Raw genomic sequence first — 25,942 nt, forward strand, 5'->3', positions numbered from 1 at the left:
GAATGATGCTTGTTCCTGTCAGATGCATAGACGTACACCAATTCACAGCGCCATCCTGCTTGAATCCAACATGTTAAAATGCCCCTGTTTTGCTTTTTTGGATATTAAATCTCAAGTAATGTTTAATCTGTTTTTGCACTTAAAAGGTCTGAATTAATATGATAAAACTTTTAAAATGTTACATAATATTAGTTGACTCCAGATGTAAATTGTAGAAATGGAAATGGCGGTTTGGTTTTTGACAAGGGCTGTAAGTGGTTGACCAATCACAACAGACTGGGTCGAGTAACAAATCAGAGGAGTAAGCTCTCAGAGAGGAGCGGTTTAAAGATATAAGGGTTTCAGACACTGTGACCCAGTCCCTAATGGCAACTTAAACCGAGTCAGCACTTCTATGATGAAATGCCACTTTGACTGATTGGTTTAGGTCTGCTTGGTGATTGTTTCATAGTGGGGCTTGCAAAAGTGCACATCAAGGGCACTTAACAGCTACAAAGGGGGCACTTGCACCTTTCTGAAAGCTAAATTACAGGCTTTCATACTTGATAGCTACAGGAACTAGCTTCCAGGGATGGATCCCAGAGAACTAATTTTTCCTGGACTATTTTCCTAGGTTCCAACATCAGCTGTTAAGTGATATATGACAGCTGGGATCAACAACAAGTCAGTAATTGGAGGATTGAGGATGCCGTAATTAAAGCTGTGTTTTCATTGTGTTTTGTGATAATGGAGATGGAACATAGATATATAAGTTATATGATTGCAACAGTAAAAGCAGTAATAAATCACCTGACAACTTGTAGTGCTACATCTTTGAAGAGGAGAAAACAACACAACACCTCAGACAAAGGCAACTCCGAAATGCAGCTAACATAAGCTTTCTGAATGTTAATGTCTTGTATCACTTTAATACCGTGTCAGTCTCTCAAATGGCATGTATTCATTCTAGGAACCGTGAAACAGTTACTCTGGTGGTGCGAAAGCTGCTATAAATGAAACACCAAACATTCTTGAGAGTCCAACAGACACACAACAGCCATTGAAGGTTTGCAAGACCACTTCAGATATGAGTCTGACCTGTGGGAAAATAGGTGATGCTACAATGTATATCAAGAGAAAACGAATGTTTTTTTGGATGTAAGCCTATTGTAGCAGACCACCAAACCTAAATTAAGAACCTTTAGAATAGCATAATAGGGGTACTTTAAAACTGCTCACATCTTGTGCACCATCCCACACACCCACTGCAGGGTTCTGAACAGGCACATAGGCACAGAGGTTTATGGTTATGACAGTGAAGGGGAAAACCTGAATGAGAGAATTTGATATTTGATATTTTTGATATATCACAGGTGATACATTTCTCCTTCAGCAACAACAGACAACCACTGTGATTGTCAACCCTGAAGAACCTGCTGAATTTCATGACCTCATGGACAATCCTGTCTGAAAGCAAGCCTGCCATGCTGTTTTGTTCTTAAAGGGACAAAAGTTACAAAGAGACAGTGGCTTCAATCAGGTAGGGTTGTGGGAATGAGCCGCTAACTGATCTGGGACAGAGTCTTCTCTTAAAGGCTCGATGGCTCCAGAAGAGTGCTGTGACTGGCTGGAGCAAGACAGATGAGAAGACTGGCTTTGCAGGTCCTCTTCTCCCTCTGCTTTGGATGCCCTCTTATCTCGGCTCTGCTTTGCAGTTGGATCTTTCACCAACCTCGGCTCCTCCAAGGTCCACATACTGTCATCCTCGTCCTCCTTGCCCTGAACCTCTCTGTCAAAGTCCAGCAACTCCTCCATCATGTCCTCAATCTCCATTTCACCATCGATCTCTTCTTCTTCCTCGGATCGGAGTTCCCCCATGCTCTCTGTCCGGTTGGTTGCATCGGCATCATCTTCATCCATTCGTCCCTCCGGCTCACTGGCCTGGCTCTCGCCAAACTCCAAGATGGTGGGAAGGTTGCCTTGTTTGGGGCAGCGCTTCCGCAGGCTCACCAGAAACGGTTGTGGGAGGGAGAAGATGTCCACATTGTTTCCCAGGTCTATCCAGGTGACACTGGGGAAGCTGTCAGGGTCCTTCAGTGTGTCTGTGAGCTCTTTGAGCACAGCACGGGTCAGCCTGTTGCCATTGAGGGCCAGAGTCTCGAGGCGGGGAAGAGATGCTAGTGTAGGGAGGAGCAGGAGGAAGGCATCGTCTGTGAGTTCGGTGAAGCCCAGCTCTAGGCTACCAATGCGAGATGCGTAGTGGTGAAGGTAGGCACAGAGACGCTCCATGTCTTTCACTCCAAGTGGGATTCCAGACAGGTCTAATGTCCCACCAGATGGAGGACTTGAAAGAACCGATTTAAGACTGTAAAAGAAAAAAAGAAGCAAACAGAGAGTAAGATTTTAAGTTTCATTCATTTATTTTTTACAATCAGAGCGAAAGAGAAAATATTAGCTAAAATTAAATGCTAAGCAGTGGAAAGAAAATATTAAGAAGTTGCTGATTGACTTCCCGAGTAAATTCATTAGTAAGCAAAACACACATGTCTGGTTTGTTTTCCTCTTGAGTTTTGTAATGTACAATACATTATACTCTCATTATATCCACTTTTAGGCCCAATCCCTATTCAATTTCTTTTGCCCCTTCCCCTTCCTCCTGGCCAGAAACAGAGTGTAAAGGGGAAGGGCTTCAAATTTTACCCCTAAGAAATGGGACACCACTAAAGCACCTGCAGACGTCATCATATGTTCGCTTGCTTCATATGAGATCGATGATGGCGACTGCTGTAGTTATTCCAGTTGTGTTATTTTTTGGCATTCATCTTCAGGAAACTACTGAAGGCAACAATATCATGTTAATATAACGATCTAATGTGATAATAAGATCGTAATTATACTGTGTATTTACACCATGACCATATTCCTCTATGTTAACACAAGAAAACAATCATGTGTTATTGAGTGACAGAATGTTGTCGGACTGCCATACAAGAGTTATTATTAAGCATTATTCATTCATTCATTCATTCATTTTCTTTTTGGCTTGGTCCCTTTTTAAATCTGGCGTCGCCACAGCGGAATGAACTGCCAATTTATCCAGCCTATGTTTTATGCAGCGGATGCCCTTCCAGCTGCAACCCATCACTGGGAAACTATTATTCATTATAGATAGCGAAATTTAGCTGTTTTTATTTGAGCTTTTTTTTAAAAAGCATGACGGTAAAACACAAACACCATTATGAATGTATTAAAACATACACTTGTTTGTTGTAAAAATTCGTAATAATGACAAAAAATGCTAAAATGGGCATCTTCTGACTTTTGTGTGCAGCCATCCTGTCGTTGTAGATGGTGTATTCTGGGAAATTTTCGTACCCCTTGGTTTCGAGTGTAGTCCTGATAAATCTCTGTTTCAAGGGCTATGTAGCCCTTCCCCTTAGCCCTACGCCTTTAAGCTAAAGACACCCCTACCCCTTCACGTGAACACATAAAACGAGGAGTACAGGTAAGGGGAAGGGCTAAGGGGTAGAATTGGGATTGGACCTAACTCTACATTAAAACATATCCCTAGAGAAAACTTCATTATAATAAACATTATACTACAAGTATGAACGATCATTAAACTCTACTTACTGGAAAAGACAGGTGTACTAAAAACTTTTTGACTCAACATTTGCAAGCTCCGCTCACATATTAAATTGGCTAAAGCTGTTTTAAAATAAGACCTTTTAGTGCAGAGACTACAAACATTTCCAAACACCAAAACTATTATGATTGGATAGTTAGAACTACCTCTTCTCAAATGTCTGCTAACAGATTTCTACAAATGAAAGTACTTGAATTGCTAAAATAACTGCCATCAGCGCCTTGTGAATCTATCACAAGAGTTGAAAAAAGAGCTTTAGAAAAGCCTGTGCAACTTCATTTTTGAAACTCAAGCCAGCGTTCACTTTTTATTACAACCTATCAGAGACTCAGGATATCGGCTCACTGAGAGAAATTGAGTTCTGATTGAAAGGATTCATTTTCCGTAAATGCATTACGGATTCAAAACGGCCTGTGGAAATACAAACAGCACAGACTTTAAGAGCTAATTTAATCATGATGTCAGTTGTTATTGTCCAATATGGATTAAGAACCAACGCGAGGCAGATAAATGGAGCGATAGTAGGGAACCGAAGATGAAGGCAGGAAGAGAAGCTGATTTATTAAGTAAAAGAAAGCAAATCAGTTGCTTTAACCGCTGCACATGCAGAAGACACATAATAAGCTCAGTGTGTCACCACAGCTTGCCGGAGCGCGAGCAGTGAAAGTGAGAAAAGAATCGGCAAGAATACTAATTCATAATGTGACCGTGGCTAATTCACTCCAGGACTTGCATATATCTCATTGAGCTGGCATTTGAGCAAGAGAGTGGAATAATAAGCATCCTGATTTGACATGCAATGCTCATTCTGAATTATATATTTCCTGGCCCGCTCTGATCCTGTCACTGACCTAGCAAATAAAACAGCAGCGATGTCAAGGAAATGGCTAAACCAGAACAGGATATCAACTCTCCTGATATTACTGGCCGGGATCCCGAATCCCACGCTCTTTAAGACAAAAAGCCTTTCCCTCGCTCAGCAGCCTCACCCTGAATGCATCTGACCCACTTACATTCGCCTCTGCATTTTGATCATTTCTAAATGTTCTTGATGATGAAGGAGGAATGTTAAGCAGAAATATGAACGCTGGCTAATATAGATCAATTATATAATTTGTCTGATTTCGATAACTTTAGAAAACTATTTTTAAAAAGGTATAAATCTGAAAAACTTCACATGATATTTCTTCATTACGAAACAACAAATCTATCAAGTGTTAGATTAGGAATAGCTGTTCAATTGTTCTTAATAAATAATTATCATAAGAGCAGGACAATAGCCTGTCACTCATAAGAAATCAAACAACAACCAATCACAACAATTCAATTAATTCCAGATAGAAGTCCCCTTTGCAGTTTTTTGCTTGTTAAAGCCGCCCATTTCATTCGGATATACAATGTAGAACCCAACAGTCAACTTTATTAAATGAAAGGAGTGTAGTTAACTTAAAATGTACTCATCTGAAAAGAGTTTTGAAGTCAGTGTTGAAGGTAATGAGTTTATTAAATACTGTACCTCATTACTTAAATAGACCAAGTTCACAGTACTCATATAGATAGATTTTTTAACTTAAATGGTTTGTTGCAATCGGTTTCTTCAACGGTTTGAGTTGCCTTAACTTATTGGATTTTACAGTTGTTTTGAGTTCTCTTCATTTACTGTGCTCAAATTGCTTCATTTACTAAAATGGATTAAGTTCACAGTACTCATAAAGATTAGTTTTTCAAACTTAAATGGTTTGTTGCAATCAGTTTCGTCAAATGGTTTGAGTTACATTAACTTTTTTGGGTTTTACAACGTACGAATACTGCATTTTAGTGATACTTTAAGCACTAAGCATTGCTAGATTACCTTGTCGGATGGTGACCACACGTTTTCATGAACCAAAAATATTTCCTACAACTTTGTCAAAGTATTTGACTATGAAGTGTACATTTACAATGTGCATTTAAACTGAATTTTATAAATAATTTTATGGGATTAGCATGTAAAAGTTTTACATTTTATTGGTATAGGACAGTAGAGCTTGTACAGACAGGAAAGTGTGGGGAGCAGAGATAGGGGAAGGATTGGCAAAGGACCTCAAGCCCGGAATCGAACTCGGGTCGCCGTGAGAACCACAGTGCTATGTGTTGACGCGCTAACCACTAGGGCTATTGATACCAACAATTTTTTTATTCATTCATTCATTTTCCTTCGGATTAGTCCCTTTATTCATCGGGGGTCACCACAGCAGGAATGAATAAAAATATATTTTTATAAAGAAATATGAAAATCTATTATCATCAATTATTAAAAAAAAACAATTAGGAATCTGTTATGCTTGTTTTAATAAAACACTGTAGCCTATAAGAAAATAACAAACTGTCCAGCTCATTAAATTTTTCTCAGTTAGAATTTAGCCATTTGAATAATTCAAAATTGAAGCCTTCTTCTATCAAGTTATTTTCACAATTTATGATGGCATAGTAGTCAAAAATGGGACAAATGAGCTTATGTAGATGCCAAATTCTGGACTTTGTCGGTGGGGTGGTGGGTCTTTCAAACCCCTCTGGCTACAGGCCTGTATCATATTGCATATCATTTCATATATATCAGTAAAAACTATCACAACTTATATCATGTCTATTAAAAAAAAAAAATCTCCCATCTGTGGTGTATTTTACATTTTTTCAGATGAAACATATGAAACCAAAGCAGATATTGGTTCTGGTTACACTTGGCTACATAGATACATTTTTGTCAATCTGATTGCATGTTAATGCAATACTGGTGTAAATGGGGACTAAGCATCTTCAGCTAAACCAATTTGTATAAAAACACCAGAAGAGTAAATAAGTACTCTACCTTAAAAAAAAAAATCTCCGAATATCATTTAGATGATGTGAAATAAATTAATTGTAGTTTTGTGTAAAATTTACAGCCAAGTCATATTTAATGTAATTCACTGGTTTAATGTTTCCTAAATGTTTTTAACAGTAAAAATGTTCGCCCAGAAGTGAGTTTAGTATGGTCTGGATACAGTATGTCTATTGCACAAACATTCAAACATTGTTTTAGCAATTTTTGATGGAAAGGTGTCATCCAAAACATCAATACAGATACAACTAGACTAAAATGCCTAATTTAGTCCAAAGCATACTTCAGTTTTTACCAGGGTGTCCTTAATCATTTTAAACAGGTTCTAATTTTGCTTTGTTCAAGTACAGCTTCTCAATCAGGCCGACATCCATCTAATCACCAGCAATCCATCTCAATAAAACCTTATTTTTTATATTTACGTTTTTTATTGCAAGGAGATACAGTTCACAACAGCTATTATACCTTTTTACAGTAAATTCCCCATCAAAAAACTAAAGAAAACAAAAAATAATTATATGATTCCTCGACCATGATAATCCTGAAAACAAACCGATTTTAAAAAAATGTATACTCTGTATAAGTCTAAAATGTCATTTTTAATGGTCTTAAAGTGTCTTAAAAAGTCTTAAATTTGACTGGATGAAACCTGCAGAAACCTTGTTTTACACATACACTTAAAAAATGACTTTCACTGCTTGTTCAAACAACTTAATTAAAATGAGCTGAACCTACAGAACTCTTAAGTTTTTTTGGGGGACAACTTAACTGTTTTTCTTTCAATCCACTCAAATTTGTTAAAAGGACGTCCGGTTATGGCGCAACGTTGAGTGGACGCGAAACAGAGCTCTGCAACAAATACTGATTTAAACCTACTTCTTTAACTCAACAAACGTTGTCAGACGGATTTCACTTTAAACACGGAAACATCTTAACATTACAAGATGCCACCAAAACCAAATAAAGCAACACACAAAACAAGGCAATTCGAGGCAGATGCTAAATCCAGCAAAGCTTATGGCGAAGAGGGGGCATCAGGTATTAACATTGGCCAAGAATCTGCGATTATTGAGGCTATCCACTCTCTAAAAGCAGACTTTGCTGTGCGACTTGATCAGGGTTCATATACATTTTTACTTCTACAATGTAATGTCACATATATATGGTAAATAATAAGAAAAACAATGACATTCAAATTTTTTACAGCATATCATAGAACCCGCAACAATCTATTTTGTTTAAATTTGTTTTTATATCTATATAAAACTGATTTTTATAATGCTTACACAGCACTAACAATGTGAGAGCATTTTTTTTGGCCAAGGAGAGAAAGGAAGTAAAGACAACTAACCTATATTCAAGTTAGGGCAGCACGATATATCGTTTCAGCATCGATATAGCAATGTGTGCATCTGCAATAGTCACATCGCAGGATATGCAATGTTGGAAGTATAGTTTAATATAGAGTTTAATCATAATGGTGTAATAGTTTATCATCTGCATGCATTTTTAATAAGATGAAAATAACTTTAATTTAATAACTCCTATAGTATTGAAACAAGTGAAGTGCGATTAAATATTGAGTACATTTTAATCTTTGAATAATCTGTCCTTTTAAGGCCTGTGACTGTGTGAACATTTCAATATTTCAAATTTTAAAACATCCGGCCACAAGACATTTTTTGTAACTTTAATAAAGATTAAACAATATACAATGAAGACTATGCAGTCTTGATTATTCAATATCAGTACCTGAAATGTGAATACCTGAAAACTATAATTCACTTTTGTCTTTTCTATATTTTATTTATCTATGCTTGTCATTTATATGTTATATATTATTCGAGATTCACTCCTCTACAAAATCCCCCCAATCAATCCAAATAAACCAGTTAAATCATCTGGTGACATTGTATTCACATTGCAATTTATATCACAGAAACTTTGTGGGTTTTTCTGTTTTTTTAAAACTTTTCCAGGCGTGGAAAATGCCATGTCATAATTCCATGACTATTCCAGGTTTTCCATGACCTTATGAACCCTGCTTGATGGTTTACTCCAGGCGATTAACGGAGTGCAGTAAATTTGTAGAAACGATTAAGTTAACTTAATCAATTTGTGTTAGGACAACATGAACAAATTGCACAGAACCCAGAATTTTTTTAACAGTATCCGATAAGCATAATTTATTTTTTTGTATATATGGTTATATTTTATATTGTACAAGCACAACCTATTTCGTGTAATTATGCGAATAAATTTTGCGTATATTTGGGTGTATACACTAACCTACACTCATTTAAAAAATACGTTGAGAATACCTTTAGAATGCCTTTAGAATGCACCTGGTTGTAATTAAACCTGGGATGGATACATGATTACACGTGTAATCAGAGATTTTGCAATGGAGTTAATGCTTAATTAATTTAATGCAGGAAAATTTAAATCACTCCTTTAATTAATGCAGTGCAAAGCATGTGACAAGAAGCTCCATATTATGTCACTCACTTGTTTTCTTGTGCTTGGTTATTACAGTGCCTTTACTCTCAGCACTGTAGTTTTTCTTTTTTTTTTAACACTAGTCTAATTATCGACATGGCAGCAGGTGTGTGCTGTGAAAAAATCCTTCCGCTGCATTCATTGTCTTTCCTGTGAAAGTAAATGAAGTCAGGTGATTACTGTAATAGACTGGAACAAAGGTTTGACATATGCAGTCGGGCTGAAGTTTCTCAGATATCCATAAATACAGTCCAACTGATAAAGATAAAGCACAGACTTTGAGCAGCATGTGGGCGGAGGGTGTCAGATAAACGCACGATACTGTATTGCACTTTTACAGTTCATTGATGTCATGAATAAAAGGAACTGAGAGGCAAAGCAATATTCAAATGTTCTAAACTAAACTCAAATAAGGGGTAAAAGGTACTGTCAAAGTACAATTTAACAAACAAAAATCTTTCCATTCATCAAAGAATCCTGAAATAAATGTAGAAGGGTTTTCATACACTGTAAAAATTATATAAACAATTAGTCCTGACAGCATATGTTTTTAGGTCATTTTAACTTTAGTTAATCACGTTCTAACTTAATGTTATAAGTTACCAAGCTGTTTTAAGTCAGTTTAAAATAATATAAGTTCAATGGACTCATAGAGTGCATCTGGAAAGTATTCATATCGCTTCACATTTCCAAATTTTTTATGTTACAGCCTTATTCCAAAAGGGATTAAGTTCATTTATTTCCTCAAAATTCTACACACAATACATAAAATAAATAACCTGAAAAATCACATGTACATAAGTATTCACAGCCTTTGCTCAATACTTTATTGATGCACCTTTGGCAGCAATTACAGCCTCAAGTCTTTTTGAATATGATGCCACAAGCTTGGCACACCTGTTTTTGCGTATTTTTGCCCATTCCACTTTGCAGTGCCTCTCTAGCTCTATCAGGTTGGATGGGAAGCGATGGTGTACAGCCATTTTCAGATCTCTTCAGAGATGTTCAATAGGATTTAGGTCTGGGCTCTGGCTGGGCCACTCAAGGACATTACCAGAGTTGTTTTAAGGAATTTTGAGTTTTGAGGAAATAAATGAATTTAATCCATGAATGGATACTTTCCGGATGCACTGTGTAGTTATAGTAATAGCAATGCAGCGAATCAGCATATTAGAATTACTACTGAAAGATGTGACACTAAAATCTCTTTAAAAACATGCGCTTTGGCATCATGTGTATAAATCACATTTTAGGGCGAGATACTACAGTGTGGTTTTTTCATGCCAGTCGATTTTTTTTAAGATTCGGTGCTCTTATGAAACATTAAAAAAATGTTTCAGTCTTGAACTGAGACATAAATCTCCATTACAGCATTACCAAATACACAAAACTTCAGTTTTTACAAAGGGTTATTTTCATATATAATATGCCTGATTATATACAAAATTTTTATTATTATTGTGTAATTAATTATGGAGGGATAAAAAGCAAAAGCAAAAAAAAAAATACAAATAAGTAAGTAAATAAATAAAAACCCAAACAAATAAATTATTAAATGGATAAATAACCAATTTCATCCTATGCTCAAATTTTGGTGTTAACATGTTTACAAAGCACCACATTTAACTGATGCCTCATAATTCATAAAATGGCTTATTTGCATATGCAAACATAATGATGAATATGAATTATTGTATACCGTTTAATATTACCTCTGCCAAGTTTTTAAATTATAATAATATTTCTATATAATGGTTGCGTCACAGAAAGAAGGTCGCTGGTTCAAGTCCTGACTGGACCAGTTGGAATTTCTATGTGGAGTTTGCACGTTCACCCTGTTGGTGTGGGTTTCCTCCGGGTGCTCCGGTTTCCCCCACAACCCAAAGACATGCGCTATAGGTGAATTGATGAACACAATTGGCTGTAGTGTATGAGTGTGAGTGTGAATGAGAGAGTGTATGGTTGTTTCCCAGTACTGGGTTGCGGCTGGAAGGGTATCCGCTACGTAAAACATATGCTGGAATAGTTGGTGGTTTATTGGCGCTATGGCGACCCCTGAAAAATAAGGAAATAAGCCGAAGAAAAATTAATGAATGAATAAATACACAAATAAATAAATAATTAAATAAATAAATAACAAATTACATCTTATGTTCAGATTTTGGTGCTAAAATGTATAAAATTTACCACATTTAATTAATGCCTCATTTGCACATGTAAACTTAACATTTTAGAAATGTAATAAAACTTGGGGGAAGTATGGTGATGAATATTAATTATTTTATACCCTGTTTAATATTTTTTTATACCAGTTTTACAAATTAATAATATTTTCATATAATATTGCTTTAATATACTGTAATATGTTTATAGTTTTAATCAAATAAATACTACCTTGCCAAACGTTACAGGCTATGGCTTTTCAGAATATGGCTTTAATGTAGGTCAGAAAAAAATGGCCTTTAGACTCTCTGATAATCTGTTGAAGACTCTGGTATAATAAGTGTGGTAATTATGATCGATTAACTGCAGACAGTATGATTATGCTGCTTTATTCTCCAACATACTTTTGAAAGGTCGGCAGGAGCAAAATGAGGGATTAACGTCATTGAAATAAATCCTGAAATATACTTTTTTTTGCATTGAATTCAAGGGTGACTGAATATGTGTATTATTAATTCATTTTTAGTTAAAAGTTAGCTTCATATGAAGTAAAACTCATTACAATAGACAGCAGTTTTGGCAAAAAGTCAATATTTTGACAATTTTTGAATAGATATTCAGTTCATTCTATTAAATTATGTGTGTAATATGGTTAATATAATACTGCATTTTACAGTATGATTTCTCCCTATGAAAAAAATACAAATGGGCCTTTCCTAAAGCCTGAAGAAATGACAATTTGAATTGAATTTTATTAAATTAATATGACTAAACTGCGAATACTCACTGTGATAGGAGTTCCAAGGAGTAGCATTCATCTTTATCATCTACTTTCTTTTATAATGCAGTTAACATCAAGAAAAAGAAGTATAATTGTAATGAATTTCATGCTGCTAGTATTGCTTTAAATTAATAGGTTTAGACTTTATATTAAATGTTGTTTATCGTGATTGCCAGTATAATTTCTGTTTGCTTTATACTTACATTTGAACTGTATTATATTTATTATATAGTATAAGCTATTCTGAACACTGCTAGAATTTAAGTATTTGTTATGAAATGAAGAGCGTGCTTATAATTAAAAAAACATTTTTATTTAATGATAAAGGTTTCAACTCATATTCATGGGAAGTGTCTTATTGTAATTATGTCCATTTAAGTGTCTAAAATCTTTTTTTTTTTTTACATTAATTTGTTCCCCCAGCCCCACAGGCAGTAAAGGCTCAGCTGTCTAGATGGCTATGTAAATCAATACAGAAGCATCAATGTAAAGATACCACTAATTGGTGGCCTTGTGCCAATTGAAACGTCAAAGTCAAAGCTTGAATAAAGACAGATAGGGATTAATATTGAAAAACCCAAAGATGCAGAAAGGAACAGGGCAAGAATGAATAACAATTGCCTCTTGCAGCTTCACATTCAGAAACCTGTTGTGTCTGCTTTCAGCCACTGAAGAATCAAATAGAGGAGGACAAGATGACAAGAGACAAATGGAAAGCTTAAGCGACTTCAGATTTTGCAAAAAGCAGAAATGAGGTAATGTGTGGGGAATATATCTTAAAGAAACCTGAACAATAATCAATAACCAACTCAAGTCAGATGAATTATGAGGAAACAACACAATCCTGGACTGGACTGGAGTCAGTTATTATTTTTATGCCATGGTTACCACAAGTGAAGATTTATACTTTTGACATTGGTCAGCCTTTTGTCCTGTAAATGCTTTATATGCTAGTTTCTTGAACATCTCATTCTGAGATGCATTTCTTATTGAGAGTAATTGAGATCTTAACCCTGCAGGCACACAACATCAACATGACATCATATTGATGTTGTATCCCAACATACCCCTACGCCATGGCGTAATTTGACGTCGTTATTGGACGTCAAAATAACTTTGTCCTTAGACGTAGGCTAGACATTGAATTTTGGACACTCGACATCATGACCTAAATCCAACCTAATATTAACGTCATATGATGTTGTGTGCCTGCTGGGAAATGACTGAAAGCTCTCAAAAGGCAGAACTGAGGTAATCTGTAAGGATTACTTCCCAATAAAACCTGAAAAAACAAGAAGAATAAATCAATAATTGACTTCAATCTGAGAAATTATTAGAAAATTATCGAGACTGGACTGGGGTCAGTTATTTCTTTTATATCATGGTTACTACAGGTAAAGATATGCAGCGAGTTCAAAATAGCATACGTTCCTACTATATAGTATGTAAAAAACAGTTTGCGAGCTGTGTAGTCCTAATTCATAGTTTTCAAAAAAACCTAGGTGATGATTACCCATATGACTTATTACTTCTGGTGAGATGCTGTATGCATCCCATTACACTTTACTATCCCATGAGGTCACATAAGAGGATTTATAAATAGGATTAGAGTGAAGATGTGGATTGGTAGGCCCCACACGGAATCCGCAGATTTCTCACCATCATTACGTTTATTTGTTTACTTCTGTAAATTTATATTTTTAAATTAATTTCAGTAATATTAATGACTAATATGAAAATTTTCATTTGATTTATTCCAACGCAATCCCACAGCAATTCGTAACTTTTTGATTTAGTGGCTAATTCGTATGAATTCGTAGGATCTAATTTTACAATTTAGTACGATTTGCTCATCCCCCAATGACTTACAATGACGGTTGGGTTTAGTGGTGGGGTTAAGTGCCATGCCTCCTTTTTAAAATTGTACATTTTTGTACGACTGAACGCCTATGAATTAGCCACTAAACTGACAAAACATAAAATACTTACGTTTTCTATAAGATCAGGCTGTATATTCACAATACAGTTTATAAAGTAATATTTTCTGTCTTTTAGTAGATATATTATATGAGAGACTTGCTTTGCATACCAAACAAGTGGATCTAATTGGATTTGCATTGTAAATATTAAATAAAAGTTAAAAAGGTATTATTTTTATTCAATATATAACGTTTTTAGTTACGGTACTTCCAAAATTATTTCACATCAATCCGTAGATTTTTTACAAAATTCTGTGCAGAAATAGCTAAAAATGTCTGCAGATTCTGTCTGGCCCTAGTCATGTGATGATAATAATAAATCGTAGATGTAGTAAATTTAAATTACAACTTGAAATGTAAATTCAAATGTTGTACCTATATTAGTACACTGTGAAAAGATGCAGGGTTCCCAACCCTTCATTCATGTTGTCCCAACACAAATAGATTAAGCTAACTTAACAAACTGAAGCTAACTGAACATAAAACATTCCCAAAAAAATCTCAAAAATTGTGTTGGTTCAGCTCATTTTAAATAGGTAGTTTGAACAAGCAGCAAAACATTTTTTGCACAGTAAAACCCAACAGTCAACTTTATCAAATGAAATGAGTGTAGTTAACTCAAAATTGACTGAAAGTTAATTCTAATCATTTGAAAAGAATTTTGAACTTGGTGTTGAAGGTAATGAGTTAATTGACAGTAAGTTCACAGTACTCATATAGATTAGTTTTTTAAATCAAATGGTTTGCAATCGGTTTACTCAAATGGTTTGAGTTACGCTAACTTTTTGAGTTTTACAGTGTGGGTGTTTGTGATTTTAAACGCAGCTATAGTTTTGTCGTTTATTAGGTTTTTTGTCCTGTGAATGCTCATTCATGTTTCTTAAACAGATCTTAAACGTCGATGTTGAATTTGTAGTTTCTTGAACATTTCATCCTCTATGGCTAATTCCAATATAAAAAGACAACAAGAAAAGCTTGTTGAATCTGGTGACTGCATAGGTGACTGAAAATCTCATAAAAAGCAGAACTGAGGTAATCTGTGGGGATTACTTCCAATGAAACCTGAAAAAAGAAAGAATCAATAATTGACTCCAGTCTGATGAATTATTACACAATAATATGCACATCTTTACTGACGTGGAGTCAGTTATTCCTTTTTTCCAGTGGTTGCAACAGATAAAGACTTTTGAGTTTTGACATTTGCCAGGCTTTTGTCCTTCGAATACTCGTTTATTTACTAGTTTGTTCAACATCTCAACCTGAGCTCCATTGCTAATTCCAAAAAAAAAAAAAGAGAACAAGACAAATCGGGGAGCTTAAACGATTAAAAATCTTGCAAAAGGCAAAACTGAGGTAATCTGCGGGGACTACTTCCCAATGAAACCTGAAAAAAATCAATAATTGACTCCAGTCTGATGAATTATTACACAATAATGCATATCTTTACTGATGTAGAGTCAGTTACTCGTTTTTTTGCTGTGGTTGCCACAGATAAAGACATTGCTTTGACATTTGCCAGGTTTTTGTCCTTTAAATGCTCCTTTATAGTTTGTTCAATATTTCAACCTGAGTTCCATTGATAATTTCCAAAAAAAAAAAAAGGCAACATGAGAAAAACGGGGAGCTTAACCATCTGAAAATCTTGCAAAACGGGCAGAACTGAGGTAATCTGTGAGGAAGAGGCGGCATTAGAACGACTAAAGAGATCATATGAGGAGAAAATAGAGGAAGAAATGGGAAGGCAGAAAGAATTCGGCAGACATGCCTGAGAGATGACAGTATGATTTCACAACAGCACATATTCCACACCCTCTTATTCCTGTTTCATATTCTCAAATCCTCTTTTCGTTTAACACAGCTCTCTGTATCTTTCCTCTCCCCTCACGGTGAAACAATTTTAGCTATCAAATATGAGTGAATCCGTTATTAATGTGGGTGTCTGGAGGCAGATCATGTGCTAAAGCTAGATAAAGGCTTGTCGCCTCTGGACATGATAGTCCTGAAAGCTTCAATCTGCTGTGTTGAGATGAGGAAGACATTCTTCAGCGGCTCCTGACAGCTGTGGGCTGATTGTTATGGACTAAAGAGTGTCCACTTGACTGCAGACGCTTCACCACATGCAGACCAGACGAGCGTACTGTGCTTTATATTCGCAACAGTTGTGTCACGCCAAACAATCATTTTTCTCTTGAAGACTAATGCCGCGGTTACACTAGAGTTTAAGCTAGCGAAATTCTGTCGTAAAGCACTGCAAAAAGGGTCGGAATTAAACAAGTTGATTAGATATGATAAAAAGTGAGCAATTGGTCCATATTTAAAATTTCTGTATAGAGATGTGATGTTTTGATCTTCTATTGGTCTCATGCAGTCACGTGATGCGATTTCGCAGGTCAGAGTCCACCAAGCTTGAACTTTACAACATAGCAAACTGCAAAACTTGTCGCACAAGCTTGCGTTTCCAGTCTGTCGTATTCACATGCGTATGAATGGAAGTCTATAGGGCGAAAAATGCAGTGTGACCGCGGCTTTACTAACCCCTAACAATATGTTTCAACACAGGCTCATTCTGAAAATGTACCGCTATTTACATTTGGACATCGCGAAAAAAGTCTACTTTTTTTTACAGTTTTTGTTTTCACAAATTCACTAGAGGCTGCTGTGTACGCTTTTTAAGATCTCAAATTTTTCTTGCGAGTGCCTTTCACGCCTGTTATTCTCGCGGTAATCCACCAGAGGCCACTATCGACTGACTGAATGACTGACCAATCGACTGATCCACCCTCTCCTTGAAAAGAGAGTTCACATTGACATAAGATAGTAGTAAATTTGGCCCTGAGTTTAAATGTTGTACAAATTGTGTCAGTGTGCCCATTTCTATTAAACACTTTTTTAATGCATATTTATACAATGATGTATGCAAATTTTGGAACACTAGTGAAGTACAAAGTTATTTTAACATAATGTTAATAGTTTACTATCACGTTGCTAATATGGAAACATTTGTGCCAAATGTTGTGCTTTAAATTAACTTATTTTGGCTTGATGTTAGTGTGTCCGAAAGTCCGAAATTTTCATTTGCGTTTTTTTTTTTGTATTCATATCTGAAAAATTTGTCAGGGACACAAACATTGCACACCGAGTCTAATGCGTAATAATCAATTCATTCGCAAAAAAGTGCAAACCTATCAAAGAGTAGCACTGGATTATCAAGAAATGCAAAGTTTATTTCAGAAAATCTGTGGAATTTTGATACATTGCTTGTGATACTTTACATATTATGTACATACACAAATCCAGAACAGAGACTGGCAGTACCCCAGACATTATAATAGATGGTGGCCGCGTTGACATATCGGAGCAACAAACCAAAACGGACCATGAGGGGTCTTTTTATTTTAATGTCCATGGGCAGTACGTCAAATGTATGGACACACACAGAGACACATATACATGCCAAACAGCAGCAGGTGAGAAGTGCACCAGTCACTGAATCCAGCATATGGGTTTTCAACCCTCCACCACGTTCTGTCTTATATTATGCACAGTGTTTGTCATAAAGTTATCTGTGGCTCAAGTGACAGCATTTTGTAAAGTGCTTTTTTGAGATGTAAAACAGGAAAAAAAAATCTGAACCAGATGTATAAAGCAGATGAATAATTTACTCCAGTTATAAAAGAACAACTGCAAATCAAAACCAATGTTACTTCAATGTAAATATTTGCATTGAGGCACACAGACTACACACAAGCTATTAGCAATGCAGTGCTCACATAAATTAGAAGCCTATCACAGCTCGACATCTGTTATATGTGATGTGAAAATGGGACACCTGTCTGAGAGACTGCCTCGCTCTGACCAGTGGAGGAGGTTAAGGTCATGTTAGCACTTAGCCAACACTAGGACTCATTAAAAAAGACAGAAAGAGAATGGTAATTGGGAGATGATGACAGCTAAATGATGAAGCCTCCCCCCAAAAAAGTGGCTGCAATATTTTCGAATGATAAACAGATTGGAGAAAGTTATTTTTTTGTGCTATGGTTACATTTGTCAGGTTTTGCCCATCGAATGCTATTGTATATATATTTTATATGCTATTTTATCTTGTCCATTGCTAATTCCAAAATGTCATTTTAGAGCAAGCAACAGAGGCTTAAGCCACTGACGGCAGACTAACAAATGACCCATTTACATGTCGTATCTTTTGCATGCTGTAGATCATTATTTTAAATTCAGAAAAGCCACAATGCTCAAAATAGAAGCAATGGCATTGCAGAGTTTATGCAATCCTACATGCTTATTTTTTCCTGGCTGTTCTGTAAGAGAAGGAGAGAGCGACCAACTGACTGATTGGTTGATCATGTGTCAATTACCTGAGAATGTTTATTTCTCAACAGTGTTGAAACAGCAGTAATAGCTACTAGTAATTACTGCTTCAAGAACAGCAACCTTACCAACCTTGCTACTGAAAAATACAACCCACGCTGAAAAGGATCTTTTTTCTTCTTGTTCAAGCTACTTATTTAAAATGAGCTGAATCAACACAATACTTGAGTTTTTTGGGGACAAATTATTGTCTACTTAAATTTGTGAAATTATTAAGTTAACTTAAATCGATTTGTGTTGAGACCATACTTGCCAACACTCCCGTTTTTCCTGGGAGTCTCCTGTATTTAATACTCATCTCCCGCCAACCTCCCATTTTGTTATTTCTCCCAGAAAACTCCTGTAACTTCAGCCCATCCCCTGTCCTTAGTTTTTCGGTACAGTCTGTAACTCACCTGGGTCACCAACTTTGATACAGTGTCCGATCGCAGCGGCCGCCCAAAACCCAGTCCACAGTACTGTTACTAACACCACAGTAAAACTACTAACCCAGTTCTCAACTGTGTTATTCAGACAAACGCACATCGCTACCCCTACTCTCCTTACAAAGTCCTTACTTAAAATTAAAAAAAAAAAAAATCTTAATTCTTGATATTTTTTCAGGACAACTTAATTGTTTTATGTTCAATCCACCTAAATTTGTTAAGTTCGCTTAATCTATTTGTCTTGAGACAACATGAATACCTTGCATTTTTTTACATTGGGAATTTGTGCTTTAGCCTACATTTTTGTGAAACATACATTTGACTGCAATTCTAGCTAAAATGAACGACACAAGGCAATATAACAGCAAATGTTATTTACAGGGATGTAGTGTCAACAAATAAAGCATTATCTTTGTGCTGTTCTTTGCACAACATAAATACCTCGACGTAGAGAGTGTCTGTGATTTGTATTTAAATACATTTACCTCATCTTTATTTATCTCCATATTGATAATTCTTGGTCAGTTTTCTTTATCACTTACTTTGTACTTGTGATGAAGAACTCTTGGGTTTGAGTTTGGAGAAACAAAGTTCCACAAAACACATAAAAACTATGTAAAATCAAGGTGAAAGTACGTGGTTGCAGTGAACTTTTATCTTATGTTTGTGTTTGAAAAACTTTCAGTATTCAGTGAATGGTACACTGTTAACGATTTTATTCAAATTACACAGTATTTAACTTTAATATGAACTCTGTTTTCCTGTAGGACAGTTATGCAGTATGTTACTGTATTTTAAAGTTGCATTGTGAAAATTACTGTACATTTTAGAGTAAAGATACACAATACTGTAAATACATATAGAGCATAATTCAAAAACTCATGCCTTGCTCCTGCTCCCGGTGTGAATCCTGTTTGTGAACATGCACGCTGAAAAAATTTGCACCGCTCATGCGCTGTAAATCTGCCGTAACAGCCTTTAATGCAGACGCATCGCCACACAGTTAGTTTTACAAGTCAGCAAAACTAATGTTTAAACAATATGATGATGATCTTATTATGACTAAACATGGCTCCTGTAAGATCATTTTTCTAATGAATTCTACAAAATTGTCATAAGAAATTAAAATTCATGCAAGAAATTCTTAGAAGATCTTAGCAAAAAATAGATCTAAGATTTTAGCAGCTGTCTTTACATTGTATTGATTTCTGTTATTTATTTAGAACAATAAATGTATAATAATAACAATAATAATAATAATAATAATAATAATACATTTATACTGCTTATAATAATACTTTTATTTATTTATATTATTTAGTATAACTATGTTTATAATGGTAAAAAAAAATTGGGGGCGGGAGTTGTGTGATCGAGGGGGATTTTATGTCTAGCAACACCCCTGTGTAAATGTTAATACAATATTTTTGCTGTAATTGATTTACAATATTTACTGGTTACAGCAGTTACTTACTATTAGTAAACTACCAGGAAATTGTTAACAGTGTAGTAAACGGAACCACTGACCTAAACCATTCACTAAACACCAATAGACACAGTATGACAAGCCCGTCTTCTCGTGAATGTGCACAAGAATGCCGTGCATCTGAAAAGTACAACTAAACATACCCTAAGTAACTTATTTCAGATTCACAAAGATGTAGACAGTGCCTTCTAGTGGATTTGTCATCTGAAACATGTAACGAAACATACCAGGAGCAATGTATTATATGTTTTGCAAAGATGTACGCTGAAGCACATATTTCTAATGAGCTTGGGATGGAAAAATGGCAAGTAACTTCACAGCTGCCAAAAAACATTACAGATCAATTATTATGCATACTTTTTGTGTAATTATGTAATGTAATGTGTATATTGGTATAGGACAGAATGCTTAAGAAACAAAATACATACTTTTTATTGCTAATAAAACCATGTTGTTGCCAGTTTTATTCAATCGCTTAATGTTAAATATGGTTTAATATTTATTTTAATTTGGAGGTAAAGCAGCAATATGGAACTGTTATGTGATCAAAATCTGCATGAAAATGCTTCAGCTTAACAGCATAAAAGTGGTCCATATGACTTGGCACACTATATTAAAATCTTAAATCTTATAATCTTAATAATAAAAGGCACAAGGTCTTTATTTGAGAAACAGACCACTGAAATATACAACAAATCTTAAAACTGAAAGAATTACTATCATTGTAGCTTGGATATTCCATGCAAAAAGTACTCTTGAGAAAAGTCATACTTTTTAATTTCCCTTTCCTGGTTGCACCTTCGAGCTGTGGAATTATTTTACTTCTCCTGGACAGTCCTATTATTACAGCTCTAATAAAAATGATATCAGTAAACTCAGAGTTCAGGCCGAACAAATAAAGGGGTTTGAGGAAGTTCAAACAGAGAATAAGTAAGCCCTCAGAGGCACGAGCGTTGACATCGCAGCCAGCGGCGAGGTGAGAACAGCGTCTGAGAAACACTTCCCTTTTTAAACCTCCAACAGCTGCATTCACATCCACCACAATAACCCACACAACACAAGCAGCAGTAAACGGAGAGCCGTGACTCAGACAAACAGCAGTGCTCCATCAACAAAAAAAGCACCCGGTGAGGATTAGACATCACAACCAGAGAGGATCAAAAAAAGAGAATGTATTGAATCCAGTCTACACAGAAAACATGCCTTCACATTCCAGCTTAACCACAACAGAGAGGACAGTCAAAAACGGTCGTGCAGCTGTTTCATCCTTGCATACATAAAGGGGTGATTCTATAATTGGAGATGCATTATGCAGACGTTGAGGAGAAAAAAATGTTCACTAAAAGAAATTCTTTCCAGTATGTTATTGAAAACATATTGTATTAAATAAATCAGGGCATGCCAAGCACAAGCCATTTCCTGTTTTTAATTTGAATAAAAAAAAAAACTGTTTAGTATTATTTGTCAACTCTGTTACTTCTGGAATATACTGTCAAGACTGTTACTCTACCCTGGCAACCTAATGGCAACATAGGCTCATTCTGAAAACAGAGCACTATATACATTTCCGGAGATCGCGAATTATGTAGCCAGAGCTACATATGGGTGCATTTCATCTTTAAAACGAACGCAGAATCTGTGTTTTTGAAAACACTATCGGTTGGTTTAGGGAAGGCGGTGGGCGGGTCGGTCTGTGTTTTTGAAAACACTATCGGTTGGTTTAGGGAAGGCGGTGGGCGGGTCGGTCTGTGTTTTTGAAAACACTATGGGTTGGGTTTAGGGAAGGCGGTGGGCGGGTCAATTAGTGTTTTTAAAAACACTATTGGTTGGTTTAGGGTATGGCAGTGGGCGGGTCAATCTGTGTTTTTGAAAACACTATTGGTTGGTTTAGGGAAGGCCGTGGGCGGGTCAAATTATGTTTTTGAAAACACTATCGTTGGGTTTAGGGAAGGCGGTGGGCGGGTCAATTAGTGTTTTTAAAAACACTATTGGTTGGTTAAGGGTATGGCAGTGGGCGGGTCAATCTGTGTTTTTAAAAACACTATTGGTTGGTTTAGGGTATGGCAGTGGGCGGATCAATCTGTGTTTTTGAAAACACTATTGGTTGGTTTAAGGAAGGCGGTGGGCGGGTCAATCTGTGTTTTTTAAAACACTATCGTTGGGTTTAGGGAGGGCAGTGGGCGGGTCAAGCGGTGCTTTTGAAATCACTATCGTTGGGTTTATGGAAGGCAGTGGGCGGGCCAATCTGTGTTTTTGAAAACACCATCGTTGAGTTTAGAGAAGGCGGTTGGCGGGTCAATTGGGGTTTTTGAACAGATACCTTTTGGGTCAGTGGATTGTGCAGTCAGTCAGTCAGTCAGTCCCCAGCGGCTTCTGGTGGACTTATACGAGAAAAACAGGCACAAATGGCACTCGCGAGAAACATTTGAGATCTCAAAAGGTATACACAGCTGCCTCTGGTGGATTCGCGAACACAAAAACTGCAAAAAAAACATACCTCCTGGGACATATTTGGTGCTCTCCAAAAATGTATATTGGGGTAAGTTTTCAGAATGAGCCTGGTTTGCCTACTGGAGTTTGACAGCCAAAAGCATAAAGAAAATACTAGCATAAATTAAAGGTAAATATAGAGTTCATGGCATAAAAGAATTCATGGCATGGCACTCGTAAAATTATAAAAAAATAGCCTTTGATCAGTGTTTAATTCTGTGTTCCTTTAATAATCTGGTAACAGTTTTGACATTTTCCAAAATAACTCTTTATGTAAAAACTTTTCAGCTAAAACAATTCTCACATACACCTTTTAATGTTTCAGATATTTTCAGTTAGAGGAAATTGACATCACTTTCTGTGCACTTCATAGTTGTGGAGATAATTCTGTTAATTTGAAGGCAAAGTATGTTAAGGTAAAATGGTTGACACTAGATTTATGGACACGTTTTACAAGTAAATAAATAAAAGGTTTTTGTAAGCATTTTAATGTTGTAGAAGAAAGTAGGGTAACACTTTATTTTGATGGTCCATTTGAGTATTAGTAGACTGTCTGCTTAATATCTGCTGATACTGCTCCTTTAACAGACATTTAACTGACTATAAGAAACTTTGCAAGTACATGTCAACTTACACTAACACTAACCTAACACTCTACTTATAATCTAATGAGAATTAGTTGGCATGTAGATGTCATAAGCATGTATCATAAATTCAACAAACAGACCATCAAAATAAAGTGTGACCGAAAATACAATATTTTATATTTAGGGCTACTCAGTACTTTTATGAATAAAATAAGTGAAATAAAACCAAAATAAAGATAGAATAAAACATTTAGATTACACAGTGATACGTGATGAAAATAAAATACACAATTCAGACAACAAAAAAATCATGATTTTCATCTATACACAACTTTTGTTTTGCAGAAAATATTATAGTTATGGTCTGTAGCATCTTTGTAATCGATGACAATGAGTCCCAAGTAATTAAAAGAACTAAAAACATAACTGTTTAATAAAAGCAGAAAGAAATAACGGCTTTGGAGTTATGACACCAAAATCCACCTGCAATTACTGAACCACCAATAAGTTCAGAGGCTTCAGCCAAAGTGTATCCATCGACACAGGAAATAAATAGAGCTGAGTATTTCCTCATTTACACATTACACAGTCTGTGTTTTGACTATATTAATGGCAGCTGGAAAAAAGCCACATAAGTATGAGTCTACATCACAGAACCATGTGTTAGCGCACACACAAAACCACACACACATACACGGCACACAGTGGGAGGCTGTTCTTTCATTCACTGACTCACTCTGCAGAATAAACACAGCTCTTATCATCAATGGACGGAGAGAAAACCGCTGAAAGCCCCGTTGAGGAGTCAATTCACAGGTGATGAGATTTGGATGGTATACACAGCTGTACTGGAGTTATAATATGACATATTTCGTATTTGGGGATATCTGGAGTGTAAGAACCAAACCTCAAATGAGACGCTCCATTAGCCATGCGGTTTTTAAAGCGTAATTAATCTCTAAGTGCTGACAAATCAGTACACGGACAAACAACTGACAATGCGATGATTCATTCTGACTGCATGCTTTGCGGAGTCAGAAAGGCTTTTATTTTTAAACCAACTAATCACTTTAATTAATGAACAAAAAGCAAGGCACTTGTGAGCAACTAGACCACTGCTTGTGGGTGGAGCGCTATGGAAATCAATGTTTTCATGTGATAGTGGACATTGGAGAACAAAAAAAGAGCTGGGGAAAAAAAAGAACATATACTGTATATCAAAATTTCTGTATACTTGGATATGTATATTTAATCCTTTGATTAATGTTGACTTGATAATAAATCACTGACTCATTAATAGGCCCTTATAGAATCTGCGGACATTTTTGGATATTTCTGCTGAGAATTTCGTTTAAAAAATCTGAATATATGAAATAAAAAATATTACATTAACTTTTATATAATCTTACAATCCAATTCCAAATTCAAGTAGGATTTGCTTATTTGGTAAACAAAGAAAATCTCTCATATAATAGATCTACTAAAAGACAGAAAATATTACTTTACAAACTGTATTGTAGATAAATCATGGACATTTTAATATGACTATTATTAAATCACAATAATATTAGTGAAATTTATTTAAAAACGGAATAAATATACCGTTTAATAAATAAATAAATATACATTTACACAAGTAAATACATAGACTCAACGATGGGCTAAAAATGTGTGTTAATCTGCAGATTAACGGCATTTTTTATTCGACATGAAAACAGCTGGAGTGGGGGGGGGGGGGGGTACCCATAAATGTATTGGTCCTTAGAATCTTCCCTTTACAATTATAACCACCTCCAAGGATAGTGGGCAGCCTTAGGCTGAAAAGTTTGGGACCCCTGCATTCGATAGGATGAAAATCAGGGTGTAAGAACAATTAAATCATAAATTGTATCTTTCTGTAGCATGCAGGAATGTTTTCCCTTCACACACAAGAAAATATTTCCAATCAAATACTTTAATTGGGAACATATATTATATTAGTATTGAGAACATATATTTTGTTTATTTTACTATGGTAAGTCTTTGATTAAGTACTTTAATCAAAATCCAATCATTTCCCTCCGCTCTACACTGTAAAAAATATCCTAATTTCCATATTGTGTGATTCGCAAGTGTTTTCTGTTTGTTTACAGATGTGAATTGCATTATGGGATGTTGATCTTTGCTCTGTCAAATTTTGATGTTGAAAATTTAACTCTACGGTTGAACAAATGGACTTTTATTGACATTTTAGTAGTTTTAAATAATATATTGTATTAGAAAATAATATATAGAGAAAGAAGTCTGTAATAAAAAAGAAAATGTACTGGCATTTTATTACAAAGTTTTTCTACCTTAATATCCAACACCAATCCAGACAATATCACTTTAAACTATTGAAAATGGTGATAAAAGTCACTTTTTCAAACTTTTCAAGGTTAAAAGATTTTGGATGAACAATCAAGGTCCCATAATGCAATTCAAAAGCATAAATAAACAGGGAAAAATAAAAAAATAGAATTACAAAATACAACTGGTAACATACGGATCATTTTTACAATGTAGAAAGGCAGTGCTTTTCTGATGATGTCAGTTTGACAGCTTGGGTGATTTCACAGTAAAATGCACAAGAAATGCTGCAAATATTGACACAAATTTTCACTGAAACTTTCACAAAATCTATAA

General features: G+C 35.5%; 1 protein-coding gene across 1 annotated transcript in view; it reads right to left on the bottom strand.

Annotated features, from left to right (window-relative positions):
- Positions 1 to 1,313: 1,313 nt before the first annotated feature.
- lrrc75a (leucine rich repeat containing 75A) overlaps positions 1,314 to 25,942 on the bottom strand; it is a 52,125-nt gene continuing 27,496 nt past the window's right edge. The window contains exon 4 of the mRNA XM_056473493.1: positions 1,314 to 2,344. Coding sequence (XP_056329468.1) covers positions 1,516 to 2,344 — 829 coding nt within the window. The 3' untranslated portion in view covers positions 1,314 to 1,515. The remainder of the gene's footprint in view (positions 2,345 to 25,942) is intronic.

The sequence above is a fragment of the Danio aesculapii genome, chromosome 15 (assembly GCF_903798145.1).
Source record: "Danio aesculapii chromosome 15, fDanAes4.1, whole genome shotgun sequence".
In the NCBI taxonomy this organism is placed as follows: domain Eukaryota; kingdom Metazoa; phylum Chordata; class Actinopteri; order Cypriniformes; family Danionidae; genus Danio; species Danio aesculapii.